This window comes from Hyaena hyaena, unplaced genomic scaffold, assembly GCF_003009895.1.
Source record: "Hyaena hyaena isolate Hyena2069 unplaced genomic scaffold, ASM300989v1 scaffold_931, whole genome shotgun sequence".
In the NCBI taxonomy this organism is placed as follows: Eukaryota; Metazoa; Chordata; class Mammalia; order Carnivora; family Hyaenidae; genus Hyaena; species Hyaena hyaena.
Window position 1 is genome coordinate 375,848 of NW_024081564.1, and position 25,606 is coordinate 401,453.

A 25,606-nucleotide genomic window follows, 5' to 3' on the forward strand; every position below is an offset into this window, starting at 1 on the left:
ACACCTGCGGACGATGGCCTGCCCCATGCCCCCCTACACCTGCAGACGACTGCCCACCCATGCCCCCCCGACACCTGCGGGGCGACTGCCCGCCCCACGCCCCCCTACACCTGCAGATGACTGCCCACCCCACGTGCCCCCACACCTGCGGGGTCACTGCACTTACTGGAGTAACACCAATCCCCAATTCGGGGGGAGGTCTGTAACGGCACTGCTGCCACGTGCAGCTGGGCATTTTCGTGCCACACGCACGGCACGAGGGGATACCCTGCAGGGCGCTGGCCGCTGGGCTCCAGGAGCCAGTGCTCTCTTTTGAGACACACCCATCCCAGGCCGGGCAGTGTTGCTTGTCCCTCCGCAGCCTGAGGGCAATTCAGTTCCCTAAGGAGCTCGAGCTGGGCCCACGACCCAGGGATGACCAGCTGTGGTTCGACGACAAAGACAGCTCAGACGCTGCCCACAGCTGCCCGTCTCTCTGAAGCGGGGACCTAACTCCTGGCCCCGCCGGTGGCCCAGCTCGTCCTACACCCCCACCCGGCCCCGTTCACCGTCTTCCCGTTCACTCCTCGCGTCCGCTCCTCCCACAGCACAGGGGCGACTGCAGACGCTCTTCAATAAATACAGCACGTACTTTCCAGGAGTGCAGTTTCCTTACCATTTCCTTACTAACAGTCTCTTTTCTCCGATGATTTTATTGTAAGAATGCAGTACGTAGTACAGATTACATACAAAATAGGTGTTAACTGCTTGTGTCACGAGTAAGGCTTCTACTCAACAGCAGGCTGCTAGTAGTTAAGTTTCCAGGGAGTCAAAAGTTATACACAGAGTTTCAACTGCGGGGAGAGGGGAGGTATCCCTAACCCCCATGCTGTTCAAAGGCCAACTGCATTCACACACACACAATTACATAACTGACTGATGTCCAGCTCTGGGAAAGGAAAAACCGTGTCCTGGGGCCGAGGACGCGTTAGGTGCTTAATAAAGACCTGAGTTGTTAAAAAGGAGCGGCAGGACGAAAACGCAGCCACAGCAGACGACTTAGTGCCTAATGTGACTGAGGTCTCAGTCCCCAGGAACGTCACTTTTTCCACTCAGCTCGGAACTACCTGCTCAGCTCTAGTGACAGATTTGGTGACGTGTCCCACAGACCCCGTCCATTCCCTTGAGGAAGGCGACCTTGCCTGAAACAGCGCATGCTCTAATAATGTCCTTCCCCCACCCTCTCCATCGTTAAAAGCCCTCCCTCCCCAGGGCTCAGCACAGCTCCGGTGTATCGGTCGAGGGGACGCGGCCCGACGCAAGCGCGTGAAGTGGCCAGCATGGCCGTTAAGTGTGCTCGGCTGCGCCTCTGCTTCGACGGCTTTAGCGGCAGGGCTGGGTGTGAGGCGCTGTCTGACGGCGTCAGGGACAAGGAGAAACGGGTGCGGCAGCCTGCGGCCAGTGTGACTGCTCCTCCAGGCCTCGAAGGCCCCGGGCACACTCCTCTCTCTGCGCGGAGCTCCTCATCTCGGTCCATCTCCACAGGTCCCCGCTGGGTTGGAATCCTTCCCCGATTCTCTCCCGACTCCGCCCAGATTCCACACTGGGAACTGCTGGTGGTTACGGGCCTGGGTCCAGCCGAAAGAGCTGGGCCCACTTTGAGCTGCACTGGGCCCGGCGCAAGGCCCCAGGCGAATAACGTTCTGTGGTAAGTAGAGGCAGCAGCTGATGGGAACCCCGAAAGCCAGAAGAGCTGGGAACGTCGACGGGCACAAGCCAAGCACTTAAAGGCCGTTAGAGCGCTCGCCACCTCAGAAGGACCCATGGCAGCGTAAGCGGGTCATAGCAACGATAAAGTTGCCTCGATGGCTCTCCACACGCGCAGAGTGGGAGGAGGCTCTAACTCCAGCTGTCCTGAGGCTGCGACTGCCATCATGCGGAGCAACGGCTCATGACGGGGGTGTGGGGATGGCACCAAATCAGACAGTCATTTCTGTGTCCGTAAGTCCTTCCCTAAACAATTTTTAAGGTTTGTTTATCCAGAGTGGGTGTGAGTGGAAGGAGCAGAGAGAGAGAGAATCATAAGCAGGCTCCAGACCACCAGCGCAGAGCCCAACTCGGGTCTCAAACTCACGAACCAGGAGATCACCACCTGAGCCAAAACCAACAGTCAGCCACTCAGCCAAGCCACCCAGGTGCCCCTAAATTATGTTTTTAAAGATAATACTCTTCTTTCTATATGGCTGCTTTAATTTAAAAAAAAAAAAAAAAAAAAATGGGGCGCCTGGGTGGCTCAGTCGGTTGAGCGTCTGACTTCGGCTCAGGTCATGATCTCGCGGTTCGTGGGTTCGAGCCCCGCGTCGGGCTCTGTGCTGACAGCTCAGAGCCTGGAGCTGCTTCAGATTCTGTGACTCCCTCTCTCTCTGTCCCTCCCCTATTCACACTCTGTCTCTCTCTCTCTCTAAAAAATAAACATTAAAAAAATGGGGAAAAAAAAAAAGACTATGTACTCCTTCTGTTGGCCAGCAGAGAAGTGGACTTTGTAGTCTGTCAGCTCTCAAACTGCACATTATGCACTTCTGCGCCTCCATGGCTTGTTAGCTGAGCACAAATCATGCCTCCAGACCATCGCTACGACACTCGCTTTAAAAGTCATTTGCAGGGCACCTGGGTGGCACACCTGGTTAAGGGTCCGACTCAACTCAGGTCATGATTTCAGGGTTCTTGATTTCCAGCCCCGCATCGGGCTCTGTGCTGAGAGTTGAGCCTGCTTGGGGGGATTCTCCTCTCTCTCTCTCTCTCTCTCCCCCCCCTCCCCCGCCCCTCCCGCACGTCTGTGTGCCTGTGCACAGATGCTAAGTGAATACATTTCAAAAATAATAAAATAAAAGTAATTTCCTTTATGTTAAATTTATTTTAATGTTTATTTTTGAGAGAAAGTGCCAGTGAGGAAGGGGCAGAGAGGGAGACACAGAATCTGAAGCAGCTCCAGGCTCCGAGCTGTCAGCACAGAGCCCGACGCGGGGCTCGAACCCACGAACCGTGAGATCACGACCTGAGCCGAAGTCGGACGCTCAACAGACTGAGCCAGCGAGGCGCCCCTCCTTCTTCAGTTGTTTAAAACAGACCCAGATGTACCCCTACTCACAGCCCCTCTCTCGTCGCCAGGCCCAGTACGCTTTCACAGGGAACGGGACGGGTGGTCACGCCCGGCTCGCGGGGCTCCCGCGTCACCAGAGCCCGACGCCGCAGGAGGGTGCTGACAGCCGCCAGCGCGTCTCCGGCATCAGCCCGAACACCAGTGGGTCGCTACCCACCTGGGTACAGCTTTTCCCAACTTCAGGGACATGAACCCACAGAGAGCAATCAGCCGTAAGCCCGCCACGTCACCCCCACGCACGTAAGTGGGTTCCGAAGCGGCTCCCCGACCAGCTGCTTGGCACGGTGGCCGTTCCCGGTCCTCAGGGTTTACACTCCGCGTATTCCCATAAAGGCAAAGAACCGGACTCAACACAGAAGCGTGATCTTTCTTCCAGAAATCTTTTTCAATGACCAACAGGTGCCCCTTAATCCCAGGTTCCAAATTAACAAAATATCCTGAATATAAACATAACTACATTGTGAAGCTTCTTTTAGGAGAATTTCAAAAAGTACCATGTTCTTATGAAGAACGGAGAGCAGGTGACAAGCGCTGGGCGAGGGTCTCGGGCCGCCGGGAGCGGGCGCAGCCCGGAGGCGGACGCCCGGTCGCGGCGAGACGGAGCAGGCAGCCCGCGGCCCGCCCCGCTGCCGTCGCCCCGGCTACCAGCCGCCGCGGCTCCGCGCCCACGAGACTCTCGTCATTCCCGCGAGAGCCCAAAGGACCTTCGCTTCCGGGTCACGCCTCCCTTCCGGGTTCGCGTCACTTCCGGATGCTCCGGCGCGGCGGCCCGGCGCGGCTCCCGATGCTCGGGACGCGGCAGCCGTCGGGCAGCGGCGGTGAGTCCCAGGCCCGGAGGCCCGCCCTCCCCCCCGCCGCCGCCGCCGCCCGCGGGCCCCCCTCGTCGCCCCGGGCGGGGCGGTCCCCCCCAGAGCCGCCCCTCCGCTGGGCCCTGCGCCCGGCCTCCGCGCGCCCTCCGTCTCCCGCCCCGCACGGCCCCCGCCCCCGTCCCCGCCCCCGGGCCCGGGCGGCGGCGCGGGCGCGCTGAGTGCTCCGGTCGTCCCGCAGGAAGGCCGCGGGCGGGCGGCTGACGCCCCGCGTCGGGCATGGCAGCCGCCTGGCGGCGCGCGCTGCTGCTGCTGCTGCTGGCCTCGCAGCTCGCGTGGGCGGGGGGCCCCCCGGACGAGGACGCGGTTCCCGAGGAGTGGCTGCTGCTGCACGTGGTGCAGGGCCACATCGGCGCCGGGAACTACAGCTACCTGCGCCTGAACCACGAGGGGAAGATCGTCCTCCGGATGCGCAGCCTGAGGGGCGACGCCGACCTGTACGTGTCCGACAGCACCCTGCACCCGAGCTTCGACGACTACGACCTGCAGTCGGTGACCTGCGGCCCGGACGCCGTGGCCATCCCCGCGCACTTCCGGCGGCCCGTGGGCATCGGGGTGTACGGGCACCCGTCCCACCACGAGAGCGAGTTTGAGATGAAGGTGTATTACGACCGCGCGCCGGAGCCCCCGTTCGGGGAGGCGGCCGACGCCGGGGCGGGCCGGAGCCAGAGGCCGGCGGCGGCGCCCGAGGCCGCGCCCCCGGAGGAGGAGTCCGTGCTCTGGACCGTCTTAATTAGCGTTTTGAAACTGGTGCTGGAGATCCTCTTCTGATCCCTGGAACGCCCCGAACAAACCGGTGGCCGCGGGCCTCCGCCGGGAGGTCTCTCTCCGTAAAGCCATACGCTCGTTACCTCACTTACCCCGACAGTAGGGAGCGCGGCAAGAACGACGTTGCTCTTTTCGGTTCTCAAAGCCCCTGTAAGAGGAATACGCACAATAAAATGTTTCGACTGCAGTTTGATGGGTGTGTCAGGGGATTGGGGGCTTAGGCAAAACGCAGCACCCTTCCCGCAGCCGAGTCGCCCGGCTGGAAAGGTCTGTGGCTGCGCCTTCACCCCAGGCAGTGATTGGAGATGAGGTCCCGGCGTGCACACCTGGAACGGGTCGGAAATGTAACCAGCTCTTCCTCTTTGCTCGCATGTGGCCTAAAGTGGGGTGCCTGCGCCCGGAGCAGAGACCGAGCCCAGAGACCAAGCCCGAGCCGCCTGGCGCAGGCGCGCGCCCCTGCCTCCCTGCAGGTTAAGGTCATTGGCACTGATCACCTGAGACTCTGTAATTTTGTTATGCTACCCAGGACTGGCCAGAAACCAGACAGATTAGGAAAACTTCATGCAAGTAATAACTTTCAGGCCAAGGAAAACTAGATAAGTACTTCAATTACGTTGCCTATATTTCCACTGAATTTCTGGAGAGAGCCAAAGCACTAAGAGACTTAAAAAAAAGAAAAGAAAATGAACTATTTCTCTACCTGAAATTGGTTTTAAGGGGAATAGTAGCTTATAACAAATAAATCAACTTACAGATTTTAAGCACATGGTTAATTTCAGAAATCTTTTATTGGCATAAAATTGAGAATGTAAATAGGCACCAAGTATTTCGTTTAAGTCCATGTTACAATATTGGGATCAAAAGCTATTTTATCCCTCTTTGCTGTTTTTCCCCCTTCTGCCCACTTTCCTGGGTGTTGGGGGGGCTCGCTGACAACAGTCACAAATCCAGCGACCTAGGAGAAAAATTGTTAGTTAATATAATATGAAATTTAATTTTTTAGGACTAAGTTTTAAACCTATTTGGAGCTCCTTCCTTAGGTATCACTAGTGGTATTTTTTTCTGTGGATGTGTGATGTGAAGGGCACCAGGAAGTTCCTTAATTTAAGGAGAAAAATCGGAGTAAACAATGCCATGTAAAATTCAGTGCAAGTTGGGGGAGGAGAGGAGATCAATACCATCTAATGATCTGGACCTTTAAAAAATTACTACAATCCTTTCTGAAACCCAGACACTGTCATACTTTAAAAGTTCAAAAGTACATGTCGTCTATAAACCCTGTTACTGACTTTGGCTTGTTTCCAGCCTTTTCCCCTGCTGTTCAGCAGCAGCTGCATGTGTGAACTCCTCTCACGTCCTGGTGCACCAGACAGCACTTTAAACCTGACCAGCATCTGACCACACAGCGATGAACCGCACTAGGTTACTTCAGCTGAGTTACTACCGAACTTTAAGTCACCTGCTTCTTAATGACTCCCAGGAAACTACTAGGCGTGGGTTTTATAAAGTATTATACAGTGTTAACTATGCAAGTTAAGTTCTAAATTTACACAATTATGTGTAATATTTTAGTCCAATTACTGTGATTTATTCTTCGACTCTGTGTTCCAAAGTTATCTGGAATTGTTATGCTGCCTCATTTTATAGAAATCTGGTTTATTTATAAAGGCATAGCAGGCATTTTTGTTGAGTATCTGAATAGAGGACACAAAAATAAAATCAAGGCTTTGAAATGAATGGACGCTTCTGCTTTAGCTCTTTCACTGGAAAGGCCTGAGTTCATTCTATACAATGAGCTCTTTTCCAAAACTTGGAGGCGGCCCTCTGACCCCCTTTGTCCTTTAGCCGGGTCACCTAGCGATGAAAAGCAGGTGGACGTTATCTGGATAGTCACAGCTTTGGTAACTTCTTGGGAACAGAAGGATCTCTGAGGTGCTTGTGCAGCCTTTAAAAAAAGTGATGGGAGAGTCCCTTCATTCCTTTTCGTAATCTTTACCTGATGGAATAGCACCAAGGCCCACACAAAAAGTATGATAACCTCTGTCACACACATCACAGAACATCATTTCTTCTTCATGGTGGGGCTGTCCACATATAATGCAAGTTTTACACTCCATGCATTGCCATGGGTAGGTCTTAATCATAGAAACAAGCTCCATGGTCATATCCAGGCAAGAAGGATGGCCTAAACCAAAACCAATATTAGTATTTCAGAGAAGAATTTTGAATTTAATAAAATAACAAAATGCTAGTTTGCTTTGGGATTTCTCAAGATGGCTACAATGTCTAATCACCAAAGAAATGAAAATACAAAGCAGAGGAAAATACATGGGCTCCTTCCCTATGCCTTACAAGTTACCCTGTATATTTGAGGATTCTTTGATTCGGGTGTAGTGGACAACTAAAAATGCTGGTTTTTGAAGCAACAAATAGGGTGGTTGAGATGTTAAGACCCGTCAGTACTTACCACTGTTATGACACTGGGAGCAGTGTATAAGTGATTCAGCCTTCCCTTTCTTGTTCGACTCCTTACCCTTCAGACAAATTCCACAGAGAGCATTTGGAATGACCTTTGGCTGGAAGGGTAGAAGAGGGCTATAAATTCATGCCAGAAGTACTCACTGTGGGTTCATAAGGAATTGTTACCGCCGTATCTTTACTTTCAGTAACTTGCTAAGGAGGATCTTTTAGAAAGACCTAACTTGAGAGAGTCAGCTTTCAACATACTAAAGCCTTAGATTTCGTTTTAAAAGTCTGTCAACAGCAGGATCTCCTGTCGGGATTAAATGTAGCATTCTATATTCCCTAGTGCACAGCAAGATCTGATTACTGATCTGGAAGACTAAATGCAGTGTCAAATTGCACTATTATTTGGAAGAAGAAATCCAGGTACCAAATGACCTTTACATGTGAGTAAGGCTTCACAGAAGACTCAGTTTTAAGCAGCAGATTTTGTTTAAAAACTGCTTATTTCTCAAAGTTGAAAAAACAGATCTATAAAACAAGTTATAAATTATAAAATCAATGTTTTAACATTTTTAATTGAAAAATGTCTCATCCATACATGTTATGTGCATAAACATTTCCGGGAAACAGCTGTGATTATTCCCTTTGCATATCTAATAATAAAAGAGCTTATGCTTAGGGGAGAGCATTCAGTATGAGATACAAAACATGAAAGAGAAAAGTAAGCTTTCAGGCAAGCAAACACTGATCACTTAAAAAGTTACAGACACCCTCATATTCTGAGTACCATTCATTTTTCAGATTAAAGATTTGCTCCATCCAGTGAAGGTGCATTTGGGTTTTAAAACACACTTAGCGACACATGGAAAAGGACAAAGAAGAAAGGATGCATAGCACCTACAATTACCAGGGCAGGGAGAACACCCAAACATCCCAGTTTCGACCAGAGCGAAATGGCGTTCACTCCCACTCTACGAACACGTTAAGTAACGGTGGCAGGAAAAGCAGAGCCAGCATGGGCCAGGGTGGACGGGCCAGGACCGTATGTGTACGTAGGGACTGGGGGGAGGTCACCAGGTTGCTGTATTTCTGTTTTCTTCCAACCCAGCCAAATGCATCTTCTCATTCCCTTTCCTAAGTTCTTAAACCAAAGAGAAGCCGAAAGGAAACTCCAACTTTGTTTATAGTATTCCAGCTTTGAAATGTCTCACTGCCACCTTCAAAACCTTAGGCCTAAACAATTTTTTCTTAATTCTTTTAAGTTTTGATTTTTTTAAATTGTCCTTCTTTTGCAAAAGATGACAGAGGCATTCAAAAATAATTTTTGGCTTATTTATTTAAAAAAAAGTCAACCTTATACATAAATATAATAAAAACAATAACTCTAAACAATCACAAATGTCTCTACAAAATAATAAATATGGGAGTTAAAACATACATATAAAACTTTACCGTTAACTATTCTACATCTGCTGTAAGTGTATGTTTATACCCTGCTCCCCAACACCGGGGCAGTGTCACGTGCTCAAACCGTGGGAGTCTTACAGAGCAGTTCCCTTCCGTTGCTGCTGCTACATTCTAAGAATAAGGTTCTCACTGTGTTTCCTACAGTAAAAGAAAAAAAATAGCTACAAGTGCACTTCTAGGACCCAAGTTCCGATTCGGTGACGACCAAATCTGGAAGTGCCGTAATATACAGCAGAAAGCTACCTGTCAGCACACCAAAATAAGAACCACCCTTTGGTTATGCCGCCTGCACTGAAGGTAAAAGATCTACTTGTTTAATACTTGTAGTTGAAGTTAGACGCTGGCATTCCAAGTACTCGGTTACCTTTCACTGAAGTCAGGGAGGTAACTACACAGTATTAAATTCTAAAAGGAGAACCCTTCATGGGAGATCCTTTACAAAAGTCAAAAATGAATAAAACACAAGGCTAGTCATTCACATTCTAGAGCAATTCAAGTTCTACAGCCATTAAAACATACATTAAACACCTATGATAAAAAGGGACACCAAGAAAATTCTAGGTTTACTTCTATGCATAAAATCATAATATTTCATTAAGCCACTTAAAATTTTTCTTACCCAATAGTCTTCATCTTGATGAAAAGAGGAAGTGAAAGGGGAGAAGGAGACAGAGAGAGAGAGATGGGGAGAGACAGAGCTCCGCAGCATTTTCTACGGTAATTCTGTTCTCTCAAGCACTCGGCTCTCTGGGAAGCCGCCCTGCTCCACCCAGGGCCTGCTCACACCCAGGGCCGCCGGCTGGGAAGCTTAGTCTCTGATGGAGGAGGAGGAGGAAGGGAACAGTGCACAGAACTCCTGCGAAGACGGATAGAAGAGGACCCGGTGTCTGACAGAGACAGTTCTAGAAACTGCAACAACATCAGTGTCACTACTGACAAGAAAATTAAAATACTCATCCTAACAGCTCTCAGCATCTCAAATAAAAGGCTCACAATACCCTTACTTTCCTGCTTGGAAAATAACCAAAGATAAGCGAGACTTTCATGGTAGCAGTAACATGGTATAGATTTTAATTATATACTTGCAACCCAGGCCTGACTCCTAACAAACAATACGCTTTAATTTCAGGTTAATGTAACCCAAACACTACTGTCCTACAAATTCAGGGCAAGCACTAGTGAATCTCATCAAGCAAGACATCAGCTGCGCCATCACTGTCCGTAACTCCAACATATTTATATGTATGAGCTTCAGCGTGAAGTACCCGAATATTTAGGCACATCTTGGCTTATTAATATTTTTCACAGAGAGGTTACGTTTAATAAACATGTTCACGTTAATGTATTAAGTCTAGATACAGGTTGTTCCAAACTCTAAAATACCTGAAACATTTTTAGCTACTAAAAATGTTCACACAAGTTATAAAATGTGCATTTCGCAGATTACACCCCCTTGAGTCCTATCAATTTAGGTTAATCTATATGATTTCTTCTATATCAAATCAATGATACTGTGGAGTAATTCTTCATTTTCAGCCTCTATGATACCTCTCCTTCGACACTCTGGCCTCTGATCCCATGACCAATCCAGGCTACCTCTGCAGGGGCTCCGGGATGCCGGCCGGGAGCGCCGCGCAGCCTCTCCCGTTTGAAGACCAGCGCGCACACACCAGGCTAACCTTCCAAGATTTAATCTTTGGAGTTCATTTGCTTTTGATTATTCAGCATTAATTTACATCTTAAGTAAAAAATTACGTAAGCTATATACGTAAAAACCAGTATAAAAACCACACGGCTGCACCCTACCGAAGCCATCCCGTGCCGAATGAAGCTTTGGATTTGCTTGCCACAGGCTGGAAAAACACGTATTTTAAAACTGATCAAGTAAAGGCATTTTCTAATTAAATATGGATTAAATACACTAATTCACTAACCTGCTTTTTAAACTTCAGGAAAAGCAGGGGGAGTGAACCGTGAGCAGGCTGTGGCTGCGGAACGGAAGCGGCTGGCAGCACGCTCAACCCTGCTCTTCCGGATCAACCAGCACGGCCCCAATCCTGACCCACAACAAGATGTTTAACAACTCCACTCGGTAGAACTACTCGATCACCTTACTCTAAAATGTCCCTTCAAAACACTTTCATCACCACAATGAAAAGCATATTCTGATCCATTCCGGGCTGCATGGACAGCCTATTTTATGATCACCACCCAGAACCTAAAACTGTGCAGCTAATTCCAGTCCTTTTATGATATTCCTAACCCCCCATCTAGGGATAAGGCCACTCACCTCTCACCTGACCCTCCGGAGAGGAAGGGACAGAGGGCAGGAGGAACCACAAAAATAATATTGCTGATAGCACACTACCTTACTCTGAGAACAGCCCAGACCGGAAGTTAACAAGTATATATACATCTAAGCCAGGTCACGTCACTAAATAACGCTTCAATCCTTGTCGTAGAATCAAAGAGGCTATTTGCCAGGGTGAGGCTAAAAATCACCACAATGTAAATAACAGGTTTTACTGTTTTCTATCACAGAGTTAGTGGACTTTGGCAAGTGGATCAGATAATCTTTAAATTAAACCCAGATCTTCCTTCAGGAGAGGCGGCTTATTCTAAGAGTCTGTCCACCCATACTTCACGGCGTGGCATGCTCAGCTATACGACATATTAGGATATTGCAAATGTCAGATAATTACGAGCCTTACCCCAAGGAAACAAAGTATAAAGTTCTGCGTGGAAGTAATTTTTTAAAAACCCATACTTGCCTGGTTATTGTTTAAAAGACAAAAAAAGATTTTCTTATAAACCGTACATCTACAGAAAACAGAAGCTAAACCATAGGCAGAAGTGACAGAAAAGCCACCAGGAAAATAAAGCACGACAGGAGGAGGCTGACAGAGGGCACACAGGACAGCAGTGGAGCGCGGCGGGCAGGCCTCCACCGCTCGGAGTCAGAGGTAAACTATCTCGGGGAGAGAGGCTGCTCAGGAAGGAAGCGGAGTCAGGGGCTTTTTTCTTCTACCTTGTACCCAGGGACTGACTTGGACAGTACAGAACGTTTGGAAGCGTCTTTTCGTGGAGTAGCAGCTTTGTCCTTGGATCTCTGTCTTCCCGGCAGAGGCTCCTCCTGGCCGTCGGGAAGGCCTTCCCCTTCAGACGCGTTGCCGGAGGAGCTGTCCTGGAAGGCAAAGGCAGAGACAGAGATTCCTTGGGATTCACGCAGACTAGAGCGCGAATGCTGAAAACTACAGCGAACGTTTAAAAAGAAAAAAAGGTTCGTGTAAAGTTCTGTCAATTAAAATAATTCTAAGAAAACTTTTCCTGGTGGAGACTAAAAAAAAGTCATGTTAAAAATCACTTATCTGTCTTACGTGTGACCACAGAAAGCTAACTGTACCTTAACCAACTTGGTGTCCTGCCTCCATCAACACTGGCAGAGGGCGCTGCCCCGGCTGGTGCCACACCGTTTTGCCAAGGCACGAGGGGAGCCTGATTTCATAGGGAAAACTGTTTAAGGAATAAACTGTTGGGCCGCCTGGGGGGTCAGTCGGTTAAGCTTCCGCTTTCAGTTCAGGTCATGATCTCACGGTTCGTGGGTTCGAGCCCCGCATCGGGCTCTGTGCTGACAGCTCAGAGCCTGGAGCCTGTTTCAGATTCTGTGTCTCCCTCTCTCTCTGACCCTCCCTTGCTCACGCGGTCTCTCTCAGAAATAAATAAAACATTAAAAAAAAATTTAAGGAGTAAATTGTCTTAAATAAACCAGGGTATTTTTACCGAGTTATAAATATCACTAAAGTTCTTCGAGCCACGCTTGTAGGAAAACGCCGTCATCAGCCAACCTTTACGACAGCACTGATACATTTTAGGTGTTCAAAGTTTAGGAGCTCAGTATCTGACCAACTAATTCTTCATTTGCTGACTTAAAATTTTCTAATTAAAATAAACTGTTATTATGTTCATACAAATTACGAAAAATATAAATGAAAAACTTGGGTTATCCATAACCACTCTGATAAGCATTCTGAGACAACTAGCGGGAATGTGACTACATCTGCTTTTCATTTTGCTAGGTTTGTGTCTGCACACTAAGATATCAGATTCACACACACACACACACACACACACACACACACACACACACACACCACACCCTAGCTACACATATCCCCTCATTAAAAAAACAAACAAAAAACACAAAACTGGAGGGGCGCCTGGGAGGCTCAGTGAGTTAAGTGTCCAACTTTGGCTCAATTCACAATCTCGAGGGTCACTAGTTTGAGCCCCATATCGGGCTCTCTGCTGTCGGCGCAGAGTTGGATCCTCTGAACCTCTGTCCCTTCACCGCCTCACGCACACGCACATGCTCTTTCTCTCTCTAAAATAAACATTTAAAAAATAAAAAATAAATAACATAAAACCGGATTGTACTGTGTATACATGTATTTTTTCAAGTATTATGTGCATTTTATCACATTAAATCTTTGAACTTCATTTCTATCATATAAATGTAATAGTTCACCCACTGTGGACATGAAACTTATTCCTAGTTTCCATTATAAAACTAATGTTAACACTCCAGTGGATATTGTTTTTCCTAATTAAATTTTTCCTTCAGATAAACTGCTAGTGTGTTTGCTAGGTCGAATTTTGTGGATATTAAAAATCTTGGTAGATACTGTGAAATCCTCTCCTGAAATGTTGGATTCTTTTATACTCTGACAAAGAGAGTGAAGGAAAGTCACCTACGACATGTCTGCCCAAACCATGGTGCCCCTTTTCCCAGTATGACAGGACAGAAGCGGTACCATCATTTTAATACTTAGACAGCATCTTATTTATGCAACATGTATCATGAATTGTTTTAGAAGTTGTTAGTGACTTGGGGTGCGTGGGTGGCTCAGTCGGTTGAACGTCTGACTTCAGCTCAGGTCATGATCTCATGGTTCATGGGTTTGAGCCCCATGTCGGGCTCTGTGCTGACAGCTCAAAGCCTGGAGCCTGCTTTGAATTCTGTCTCCCTCTCTCTCCCCTGGTCACGCGATCTCTCTCTCTCTCTTTCTCAAAAATAAAAAATAATTTAAAAAAAAGTTGGTGACAAACACATCCTGCCCACTTCATGGTGGCCTGCTCCCAGGCTCAGCTCAGCTACCACGAAGGCTGAAAGTGGCCGGCTGCCTCACACACAGTGCCGAGTCAAACCAGAATCCTCTGCCACCCAGTGTGTCCTTCTTCACTCCTGCAGACCACACCAACTTGCCCCTGATACCAAACCAGTGCTCTTGACCTTTCCCTGGAGGAAGCCAAAGACTATTGATTAAGCAACAGGAACACAAGTTAATGTGCTCCCCAAACCGAGACGGTTAAATACGGAATTGTATGCTAAGGCCTGGTACCCTTTCCTGACCCGCCTGTAAGAACCACAAAGGGGCAACTCTAACACCTCCGAAGGCACAGCGGTCTGCAGCGAGGCGCACGGAAGGTCAGGTTCCTAACAGCAGTTCTCAGGGAATTCCACGGCCCTGTCCTTGACACAGAGGCAGGTGCACTCCGGCAGAGCAGTTAGCACCCACTCAAGGGAGACGCCCGCTCGTACAGAGAGGTGTTCCTACCGAAGTGCCTTTATGTTTTCGCTTCTCGTCACCACGGCCGTCCTCGGCGTCGTCCGAGTCACCATCACTATCTAGGGCCGGGAGCTCAGGGTCCAGCGGGGGCTCGTAGAGGGCCGTGTTCAGCGGCAGATACCGCAGCTCATCCGCTGAGTACCTGGGGGTCAGAGGGGCGGTTCTCAGTCCTCTTTTACCAGAACCATAAAAGAACGGATCTGCGACCCAGAGTCGGCCCTAATCTTCCCAGGTAACCACAAATACTTTTGGAAAATGATGACACATGTAACAAATGATTTTGCATTTGAAAAGTAATAAATAAAAAGTCTAAACAGTTTTTTATCAGACTAAGAGGTAAAACATGCACTTGATTCTTTCTGTCAAAGATAATGTCTCCGTCCTTTATCATCAACCCAAAAAAAGGAAAAAAAAGCATCAGCAGAGGAAGGTGGAGCACTGGCAGTGCAGAACCACACAAACCCCATGCCACCTGACCCCCGTCCCCAGTTCCCCGAGTCCTCACTGCCTCAGGGTCTGCTGCAGACCGACAAAACGCTTTGTTTTTAAAGAACAAAATCTTAAGTAGCAAGTTACTTAAAAACAACTTATGAAGGATGTATTCTAACTAGTGTCATCATCTATTCTGGCTGAAAATAGACATCACAACCCCTCACCCCAAGTCAGGTGGCACCCATAGCAGCTGACCCATTGCCACCTTCCCATCCGCGGCCTGCCCTCTGCGTTTCCATACCCTGTCCCCACCCGGAAACCTGCATTAAGTAGGCACAGGGGCATCTGGGCGGCTCAGTTGGTTAAGTGTCCATGACTTTGGCTCAGGTCATGATCTCAAGATTTGAGAGTTCCAGCCCCACATCGAGCTCTGTGCTGACAGCTCAGAGCCTGGAGCCTGCTTCGGATTCTGTGCCTCCCTCTCTCTCTGCCCCTCCCTAATTCACACTCTCTCAAACGTAAATGTTAAAAAAAATTTTTTTAATCAACAAGAATAATTTGCTGACCCAAAACTAAAAAAACTAAAATCTGCTAACCTATGATTTAAATTGGACTTTCAAATAGTAGGATCCTATAGTCCATTTTAAATCCTATAAAGAACAGTCTCTATCCTAAAAAGCATAAGGTTTAAAGCCAAAGTCAAAGCTGAGATTCTCAAACAAAATGACCCTGTGTTAGCCTCCTTCTCAGTTACATCCAGGTCGGGAATAAGAGAGAAGCAGCATTCTTGCTCTGAGGAGTAGAAGTGGCAGCCAGGCCAGGGTGACCTCACTCCTCCTGTGCCCCGCACGCTCCACCGGTGCTGCCCCACAGGTAGCCATAAACACGCAGCCACCAAGTCGACAGGCCTAGGGTCGTGCCTGGGAGTCTGTATTCCCAGCAAGCTTGCAAGTGACAAGGTGCTGCGGGGCCATGCAGCGTGCTCTAGGGACGCAGGTGCTAGGAGGCTCGGGCACCTGTCCACGGAGGCACGCACAGGCGGGCAGGAGATGGGCAGTGGCGGCTTCAGGAGCGGACGTTCGCGTTCCCGGGGGAAGGTGCTCTTCACCACGGAGCCACAGGAGGCGGAGGGACAGACCTCACCCAGCATCTTAGGGCGAGGCACAGGACTCTGAAGTCCCTCCCCAACACCCAACAGAAATGCTGATAAAAGCAACAGATACCTTTTGTAATATTCCTGGAACTGTCCCGGGATGAGGGCCACTGGGTAAGAACTGACCTTGGTTCGCTCCGTCGGTAACACTTTGTACTTCCCCTGAGGCACCTGGATGACCTAGGCGACATAAAGAGAAACACAAAACTGAGTCCCAGCCAGGAATCAGGCCTTTAGGGAAACAGTCCCTCTCGTGCTCCACTGTGCTCCTCCCCGCATAAAGCTCAAATATCTGAGACACGGGATGCTAGAAGCCAGGGGGCAGCTGGTGTTCCTGGCCGTACAGGTGGGTTTTATCCGGCTCTTTGGCACAGCCATCGTGTCTGCGGAAAGGCGGTATGTTTCCCGCCCCTGAAGAGCAAGGGGCCGGGGCAACCTCTAAACCCCTGCAGCTCAGCACCCTCGTCTACGAGATGAGAAAATTACTAGTTTCAACCTCACAGGGCAACTGTGAGAGACCAGCGAATTACTGTGCGAGTGTCTTACGATGACGCTTGGGACAAAAAACAAGTACGATATACACCTACTAGTGTTGCCCAGCAGAATGTCAGCCGCAAGCACGCGCCCCCCCCCCCGCCCCCCACACGTGAACGGAGCATTGCTGGTACAGCGTTAAAAATTCTATCTTCAGTTCTGGTACAGAAAAGGACACATTGCTGGCACAAAAAACACTAACAAAGGAGGTACTGAGCACTCTGCCATAACAAGCAATAAGTGGGGCTCAGGAACTAGTAAGTGTAAGCGCTCCTACATGTGTCTGCAGGTCAAAATACGCTCTTCTCTCCTCCATGCGCTCCCGGTTTAAGTTGCTGTTGAATTCGGCTGCCTTTTTAGCAGCTTTCTTAATGTACTCAGGCACTTTGCTGGCTTCAACTTTCTGAGTATTCTGTTGTTGCATTTGCTGAAAAAAAAAATTACATTTGGAAGTCACATATAACCTGACAAAATGTCATTCCCCAGCCCAACTAAAAGATGCTAGTCACTCAATACTTACAGAATACTCTTTATAATGATCTGTAATTCGCTGACGTTCTTTTTCTTGTAAAATAACAGAATATTCAGCATGTTTGGCTGGATATTCTTTTATCATTAAATCAATCACTTCATCACTGCGCAATGCTGTTAAACCTATTTCAGACAAAAAAAAAAAAAGATCATAGAAAATTTCTTTTAAGGCCAAGTGAACAAAACCACTTTTTAAAATTTGCTTTTCCTTCAAACTACTCTATATTTAAAGGTTTTCCAATAGTCAACGGAAAATATTATAATATATTCAAAAATAATAAAACTACTCATAACATAAAGTCAAACAATTAAAAAAAAAAATTTTTTTTTACATTTATTTATTTTTGAAAGACAGAGCAAGCAGGGGAGGGGCAAAGAGAGGAGACACAGATTCCAAAGTAGGCTCCAGGCTCTGAGCTGTCAGCACAGAGCCCAACACGGCTAAGACCCACAAACCGTGAGATCATGACCTGAGCCGAAGTCAGACATTCAACCAACTGAGCCACCCAGGCGCCCCAAGTAAAACAATTTTTAAAAAGCTCATTTATGGGGCGCCTGGGTGGCTTAGTCGGTTGAGCGTCCAACTTTCGCTTAGGTCATGATCTCGCGGTTCGTGGGTTCGAGCCCCGCGTCGGGCTCTGTGCTGACTGCCAGCTCAGAGCCTGGAGCCTGTTTCAGAGTCTGTGACTCCCTCTCTCTGACCCTCCCCTGCTCACGCTGTCTCTCTCTCTCTCTCTCCCCTAGAAATAAATAAAAAAAACATAAAAATAAATAAATAAATAAATAAATAAATAAAATAAAAAGCTCATTTAAAAACCTCAGTTAAGCGTCTGACTCTTGATTTCAGCTCAGATAACGATCTCGAGGTTTGTGAGGTCTCGAACTCACTGCATCGGGCACTGTGCAGACAGCTCAGAGCCTGGAGCCTGCGTCCAATTATGTGTCTTCTTTTCTCTCTGTCCTTCCCCAACTCATACTTGCTCACTCTCTCTCTCCCTCTCTCAAAAATAAACGTTAAAAAAATTTTTTTCAAAGATGCAAAGGAAAATATGTCAATTTTTTAACCAAAAGTTTTTTTAAGATTTAAAGTACTATAAACATATATCTCATTAAAAACAATTGCTAAATAATGATGCACACTAACTATAGGCAATTCAAGAGTAAGGATTTTTTTTAAATTTTTAAATTTTTGAGAGACAGAGAGTGAGCAGAGGAGGGGCAGAGGGGGGTGGGGGAGAGAGGCGGGGGGGGGGGGATGGACGCAGGGGGAGGGAGGGGAAGGGACGGGGAGGGAGAGGGATAGAGAATATGAGTCTGAGGCAGGCTCCAGGCTCTGAGCTGTCAGCACAGTGCCTGATGCAGGACTCAAACCAATAAACCAGGAGATCATGACCTGAAGTCACGGACACTTAACCAACTGAGCCCCCCAGGCGCCCCAAGGATTATTCTTAATCTAATATTCTTAACTAAGTAACAATATTAGGAAAACAAAGTTTTTCACTGTATTTCAATTCTTGGTCTTCAAGTCAGTACACTAGTGATATTATACACTCCCTTCCAGCTCCAACAGAAGCCTCAGCGCACACAAGCTATACAGGCAACTTCCGAGGCTCCCAGAGTCAGATTAAATCAATCCCTGTGAAGAACACCCATGGATTTGTGTTAAAAAGGACCACGTTGCACCACAATGTTTATGTGAGGAAAAACTGCAAAGAAAGCAAGGAGATAATGGTACAGAACTAAAAACTGAGCAAAATGTGCCTTTTACAAGATAAAGAGCAATCTACTTTCAAAAATTACTGTATAAGTTTTCGTGCAACGCATGCTCTGACACTTCCATGACAGCTAACAAGAAATGGCATTGTTATTAAATGTCATTTTCCTTCATATTTTCACAAGAACTAAAAATAAACAATGTAGCACTTAAATAACCCAATCTATTTTATTAATTTTATAAAATCCTTCCGGGAAGGCGGTAAGCGCCCTTCCAGTACAGCCTCGTAAGCGTCGCCTCGGCCGAGCAGTGGGAGCGTCACCTAGCGGGCGTCACCCAGAGAGTGTTACCTAGTGTGCACTGAGTCTCCGTGATGACGTTCAGCTCCCTCAGGTAGAGCTTCTCTTTGTGAGACAAGTCTCGTCGCTCTAAATCTCCAAAGGAAAGAACAAAAGACTATTAAAAAGTCTTTTACATTTGTGACCTTATGCATATGTAAACCTTTAAAAACTTAAAAAACTTTAAAATCCTTTCAAAAGTTAAAATCATAACAGACTCAAAAGAACAGCGTGTTATAGTTTCCAAATATTATTAGAGACCATGCACTCTTACAAACTCAAGAAATAAAAGTCAAGGTAAAACTGAAAACAGAATAATCCAAAGCAAGAAAAACTTCATTGACACACAGAGCTTTTCCCAAGTGGAGGCCCAGCCCGTGCAGCTGCCTTTGTGGCGAAGGTCAGGGAGCAATGAATGGTGAAGAACCAAACCCCTGGTGCTTATGACTATGCAATGACTTTTTCTACAACTTTTCACAGGAAATTCAGCTTCTTCATTTAGCTTCTAAGTCAGTTTACAAGGCATGAGGGTAAACTGGGAGGAGAGATGCTGGGTGACAGTGGCAAGTGAAAGCAGCCAGCAGAATATAAAGTGCATTACAAATAATCCTACGAATAACCCGTACTCAAGTACTCGGAAACTGACAATGTATCAGAAAGAATCACGATTAGTTAAAAGTTAGACTTAATCTGTTACATAAACTAAGACTTAATACCTGGATATTTCCGCTTAAAGGAGGTCACACCCAAATATTCACTGACTTGCTCTTGAAGCATATAGTATTCTCCTGTTTCATCAGGTGGCCATTTGTACTCTATCAAATTTTCTGCTGGATAGTAGCTAAAGCTAAGCACAGAAATATGGATTATGCCTTAAATGTGGCTTTTATTAAATTTTAATCATTTCTATTTTGGGGGGATTTATTTTTGAGAATGCTTATTTTTAAGAATTTTGTACAACTACTTTAATTACTTAAATTCTCACGGCATCTTCGGACTCCGCGATACAAACCAGCTGCCAGCATCTCACGTGTGTCCCAAGAATACACAACAGGCAGAGAGAAAGGAAGCAACCACGGGAGGCACTAAACACGGAACACCAGACACCTCGTACACCACTCACAACGGGGGGGGGCGTACAGGAATCTTGTAGTATAAGAGATCTACACGGCCACAACACGGGGGTGATACCCAGTGTGATTTCTTGGCCTCGGGCTTCACACCCAATGACTCTGCCTTTGTCTTTCATCCACCCAAGGTACAAAGTCATCCACCCGTTTCCCATCAAGTGTTCAGTTGAGTCACAAACAGCTAAGAAAGCAACACTCTGAAAACCTCTTTCTCAATGAACTGAACACAAATCCAGAAGGAGAACAGACCTAGTTTGATGGTGCCCAGTGTATTGCACATCGACCCCAATCCTGAAGAGCCGACTACAGGCTTCTGGACCTGGCCAGTGCAACCTCTAAATCTCATCAATGGACAATAGAGGCAAGACTGTTACAGTTTTATGCATCCAATTAAAAGTGACAAACAGAACAGTTTTCTTCAAACATAGTGCTGGGAAATTGGACATCCAAATGCAAAAGCAAGTAATTGGACCCTTACCTCCTACCGCATTCAAAAACAGATCAATGACCTCAATACAAGAACCAAAACTAGAAAACTCTTAGAAGAAAACACAGGAGTAACTAACTCTTCACGATCTCACATCTGGCAATGGGTTCTAGACATGACACCAGAACCATGAGCAACAAAAGAAAAATAGATAACTTGAACTTCAGCAGAATTAAAAATTTTGTATATCAAAGGACACTACCAATGGAGTGAAAAGGCAACCCACAGAGTAGAAGAAAATATCTGCAAATCCTATATCTCATAAGGGATGAATATCCAGGATGCCTAAAAAACAACTCAACAACAAAAAAACAACCCAACTTAAAAATGGCGAAAACACTTGAATAGACACTTCCCCCCCTGCAAAGATTTACAAAAAAACACACAAGATGGTCAACATCACTAATCCTTAAAAAATTCAAACCCAAACCACAGCGAAGTGCCCCATCTCTGAGGAAGGCTACATAACAAGACCTGGGAAATAACGAATCGGGAAGGACGTAAGGAAACCGGAGTGTATGCACTGCTGGTAGAACAGAAAATGGGGAGTCCGCTGTGGAAAGCAGTTCGGGGGGTCCTCCAAAAGCTCAACGTTGAATTACAGTATGATCCAGCTATCCCTCTCCAAGGACATGCCCAAAGGACTCTGGGGGCGCCTATGAGCGACTGACTAGGGCTTTGGGTCTTGATCTCACAGTTCACGAGTTTGAGTCCTGCGTGGGGCTCTGTGCTGACAGCTCAGAGCCTGGAGCTGCTTCAGTCTGTGTCTCCCTCTCTCTCTGCTCCTCCCCTGCTCATGCTGTCTCTCTCTCTCAAAAACAAACATTAATTTTTTTTTTTAAACAGGGACTCTGGACAGGTATCTACACCCCAACATTCACAGAGACGTTCTTCGCCACAGCCAAAAGAGGGAAACAACTCTAGTGTCATCAGCAGAGGAAAGCGTGAATGCAATGCACCATCCACACAGCAGAGTACAACACAGCCTCAGACAGAAAAGACGTTCTAACACACATACAACATAGAGGAACTTTCAAGAAACCATACTAACTGAAATAAGCCAGACACAATAGGACAATGCTGTAGGATTCCCTAAATAAATAGTATATGAGGTACCCCTAAGATAGGCAAATTCATAATGCCAGAATTGGTTGCCAGAGGCTGGGGAAAGAGGAAAAAAGCCATTTTTATTCCTTAATGAAGTTTCCGTTTGCAGTAGTGCCTTAGAAAAGGCTGGTGGTGACAGCTATACAATATTCTGAATGTCATCAATGCCCCGGAACTCAACACTTACAAATAGTTAAAATGGTGAATTTTATGTGTATTTTATCACAATGAAAACATTTTTTAATTGCACTAAGTAGCAAAAGCAACGCTGGTGTCTGCCCCTGCCCAGGGCCAGGGTGGAGGGATAGAGTAACACACCACAAACACTACTACTGAGCAATGAAACGACAGTACCCGAGATCCTGACTTGGAGTCTCGCAGCTCCTAGAGCTATCTCCAGAGCCCATTCGCCTCCTTTTGGATGGTTGGGTCCCATCATTTGAATTATCTTCATTATCATCCTATACATTTAAAAAATAAGAAAAGAAACAATTAAAAGTAATCATGATTATGTATCATTCCAGACCTGCTAAAAGGCTCAACTTACAGGCTTTTTAAGGACAACCGAGAACACAAATGTGAACTTTCTACTATAACTACAAGGGGCCAACAATGTGGCTTGGCAGCACCTGGAAAAAAACTAAAAAGTGACCTGCAATACAATCGAAGCAAGAAAATTCTCAATTAACCTGTAAATCTAAACCCACCTTTGCTTTCTTACCAACTGAAGTTAAAACTCCCCGTGCTTTAAACAAACGTGTAAAAGTGCTTCAACACTGTAAAATTAAAGCAACCCCTCCCACCCCAGCTAGGAAAACACATGTGGGTCTTTTAGCGTTTAACTCAACGTACAGCTGGTTGATCGGACTATGCTACCGGGCCCTTCTACACTTCTAGTCCCAGAAAAAAGGGCACATGGGGACCAAGACAAGTTACCAATCCTGTTCACTCTCTTCTTACATTGCAAACATTTCGTAGGAACATGCCCTATTAAAAGCTGTCTGTCTATACGGCAGCACAGAGCACACACCCCACCCAACAGGGGAGGCTTCATCATGTTTGGATGACATTGTCCCTGGAGACAGCAGTGTCAAGACCAAGCTGCAGCCTTCCACTCAGAAAGGAGGGAGCCACAAATGTCAGGGAACTGACTTACTCACATATCATCTAAAGGCTTGACGAGTGTAACCCTCACAAAAATACTTTAAAAAAAAAATTAAGGAAATGTAGATTTATATGACGAATAAAATTCTGCTCAATACCACGGTCCTCTCGCTAATAAAAGACAAGGCTGGACTAGAAGGTGCACCGGTCAGGCCAGGGCTGGACGGCGCTCCCGGGCCCAGACCCGGCCCAGACCGGGCGCCGCGCGCTACAGTCACAAGTGTCACGATTCCTTCCCAAGAGCAACACAGACGCGAAACTGTCCGTTCTGGCTCCTGAACAAGCACGCTCAGAGCCCCGGCACATCCCCGCGCGAAAAGGCGGCCAGGCGGCAGCAGAGGGCGAAGGCCGCCTTCTCCAAACACCAGCCCTTCACACGTCAGTCCGTCTCCCTCAGGCAAGCCGAGCCTTCAAAGCGTTTTGTTGCTGCTGTTTGCTTTGTTTTCTAGTGTTCTTTTACTTACTTCCGAGCATTTTGAGGGCTTTTGCGTCGATTTAAGTATATTCCCTCTTGGTTAAAAAGTTGAAATAGTGCAGAAAAGTTAAAAACGCGGTCGTCCACGAGCCGCAGGCACGGCTTCCGGGCAGTGCTCGGCCGCCGCGGTTCCCGCGCAGGTGCGCCAGGGAAGGGGGTGCCCCGGACCCCGCCCCCCCCGGCGCCCCCCCGGCGCCCCCCCCCCGCCCCCGGCAGTTCCGCACAAGCCTTCGGCCGGGCTGCGCCCACTCGGGCGGTAAAGTAAGTTCGCCGCCGCAGCCGCCGCTCAGTTCCTGCCACTTAGCGGACTCCAGGGGGTGCTGGCGGGGGCGCCCGGGGGGCCCACCGGGCCCGCGTCCCCGCACGAGGCCGGACCGGCCGCCGCCCCGGGGCCGCTTCCGCGAGACGCGCTCCGAACCCCGCACCCGCGGGCCAGGCCTCTCCCCGTCACCTCAGGGGGACGACGAGGCAGCGGGGAGGCCTGGGAGGGGGGGCGCCGCGGCCTGCGGTCCGTCCGGGCGGGAACCGCGCGGCCCGGCCCGGCCCCGCCGCCGCCTCCGTCCCCCGGCCCCGCCCCGCCCGGCGCCGCTCCTCACCTTCGGGGACGGCGCTCCGGGGGTGGCCGGATCGCTGTCGCACGGCCGCGGGGACAGCGCCGTCCCGGGGCCGGCCGCCGCCGCCATCAGCCCGAGCGCCCCGCGCCGCCGCCTCCGCCGCCGCCGCCGCCTCGTCCCGGCCGCCGCCGCCGCCGCCGCAGCCGCCGCCGCCGCCGCGCGGGCCGCCCGCCGCCCGGGCCCCGCCCCCTCCGCCCGCCCGCCGCCGCCCGGGGGCCGGCCCCTGCCGCCGCGCGCCCCGCGGCCCGCCAGCGCCGTCGCCACCGCCATGGCCGCCGCCAGCGCGCCGCGGGGCCGCCGCGGCCCAGGGGGCGGAAGGAGGCCGCCGGCGGCCCGCGCGCCTCAGCCCCGCCGGCCGCGCGCCTCAGCCGCGCCGGCCCGCTCCGCCGCCGCGCCCCGGCCGCCGGCCTCGGCCGCCCCCGCCGCGCCGGCGCTCCTAGGCCCCGCGCGCCGCGCCCTTCCGCCGCCCGCTCCCCGCCCGCCGCGGCCGCCCTCGGCCCCCGGCCCTCCGCCGCCCGCCGCGGCCCCGCGCGGTCCTCCGGCCGCCGCCGCCGCCGCCGCCCCGCCGCCCGGCCCGCCGCAGCCCGGCGCTCTCCGCGGCCCCACCTCCCGCCGTCCCCTCAGCCCCCAGCCCCGCCCCGGGCCGCCGCCGCTTGGCGCGCTCGCTGCCGCCCCCTCCCCGCGGCCCCCGGCCCGGCCCCGCCACACGTCAGCCCTCTCCTCCCACCGCGCCCGCGCCGCCCCGCCCGGGGGTCCCCGCGGCCGCCCCGCCTCTCCCGGGGGATCCTCCGCCCCCTCCCCCTGCAGGAGGGGATCTCCTCACCTCACCTGAGGGACCCTCCGCCCCCGACCCCCGGGGGTCCCCGCAGCCCCTCCCCCACTACCCGCCCCAGGGTTCCTCCGCGGCCTCCGACCCCTCCCCCCGGGGTCCCCGCCGCCCCTCCCCCCCTTCAACCTTGAGTCCCTCGGCTGCCGCCGCCTCGTCCCCCCAGGGGTCCCCGCCTCCTCTCCCCCCCCCCGACTTTCACCCAAGAGACCCTCCGCTGCCTCCACCCCTCCCCCCAGGGGTCCCCGCCACCCTTCCCTCCCTCTTCACCCGTGAGCCCCTCCGCCTTCTCCTCTCAGGGGTCCCCGCTCCCCCCACCCCGGCCTCCCCCAAGGGACCCGCCGCTGCCTCCTTCCCTTCTGCAGGGGGGTCCCCGCCGGCCCACCCCTGCCTCACCCGAGGGACCCTCCGCCCCTCTCCCTTCACCCGAGGGACCCTCCGCTGCCTCCACACGCTCCCCCTCAGGGGGATCCCCGTCCTGCTCTCTCTCGCTCTCTCGCTCTCTCGCTCTCTGTCTGTCGCTCTCACCCCCCCAGGGCGGCCGCCCCTCCCCCTCAATCCCGAGCGACCCGCCCCCTTCCCCGCGCGCTCCCCTGGCCCGGGCACCGCCCCCGTGGGCTCGGCCTCGGGGGGCGGTCGGCGCCCTCGCCCATTTCCTGGCTCTCGGTCCTCGGCCGCCGCCCCCGCCCGCCGCCGCCTTTGTTCTGTGCCCGCGGCCCCGCGCTCCCCGCGGCTCCCGGCCACCTGCCCTGGGGCGCGTGCGCTCCC

The 25,606-nt window shown here is 50.2% G+C and overlaps 3 protein-coding genes and 1 non-coding gene across 5 annotated transcripts in view; 2 read left to right on the forward strand and 2 right to left on the reverse strand.

The window, feature by feature from the left end:
- The window catches only part of WDR27 (WD repeat domain 27), a 159,865-nt gene extending 156,533 nt beyond the window's left edge, over nucleotides 1-3,332 (reverse strand). Inside the window, exon 1 of the mRNA XM_039221028.1 lies at nucleotides 3,297-3,332. Coding sequence (XP_039076959.1) covers nucleotides 3,297-3,328 — 32 coding nt within the window. The 5' untranslated portion in view covers nucleotides 3,329-3,332. The remainder of the gene's footprint in view (nucleotides 1-3,296) is intronic.
- TRNAR-UCG lies at nucleotides 2,262-2,346 on the forward strand. The gene has a single exon. It is a non-coding gene; the product is annotated as a tRNA-Arg (tRNA).
- A 542-nt stretch (nucleotides 3,333-3,874) lies between the features above and the next one.
- CUNH6orf120 (chromosome unknown C6orf120 homolog) lies at nucleotides 3,875-5,539 on the forward strand. The gene is made up of 2 exons (XM_039221019.1): nucleotides 3,875-3,957; nucleotides 4,187-5,539. Exon 2 carries the CDS (start codon nucleotides 4,225-4,227, stop codon nucleotides 4,774-4,776), a length of 552 nt encoding a protein of 183 aa, XP_039076950.1. The 5' UTR covers nucleotides 3,875-3,957; nucleotides 4,187-4,224; the 3' UTR covers nucleotides 4,777-5,539.
- PHF10 (PHD finger protein 10) lies at nucleotides 5,529-24,110 on the reverse strand. 2 transcript variants are annotated; one of them, XM_039221018.1, is made up of 12 exons: nucleotides 23,995-24,110; nucleotides 22,114-22,220; nucleotides 19,752-19,882; nucleotides 19,048-19,125; nucleotides 16,973-17,106; nucleotides 16,730-16,879; nucleotides 15,989-16,098; nucleotides 14,322-14,475; nucleotides 11,735-11,890; nucleotides 7,241-7,349; nucleotides 6,770-6,958; nucleotides 5,529-5,728 (listed from the first exon to the last, which is right to left on the reverse strand). In XM_039221018.1, exons 1-12 carry the CDS (start codon nucleotides 24,079-24,081, stop codon nucleotides 5,643-5,645), a joined length of 1,491 nt encoding a protein of 496 aa, XP_039076949.1. In that variant the 5' UTR covers nucleotides 24,082-24,110; the 3' UTR covers nucleotides 5,529-5,642. The 2 variants fall into 2 exon arrangements, with proteins under 2 accessions (XP_039076949.1, XP_039076948.1); XM_039221017.1 differs by having other exon boundaries at nucleotides 19,048-19,131.
- Between the last annotated feature and the right edge of the window lie 1,496 nt (nucleotides 24,111-25,606).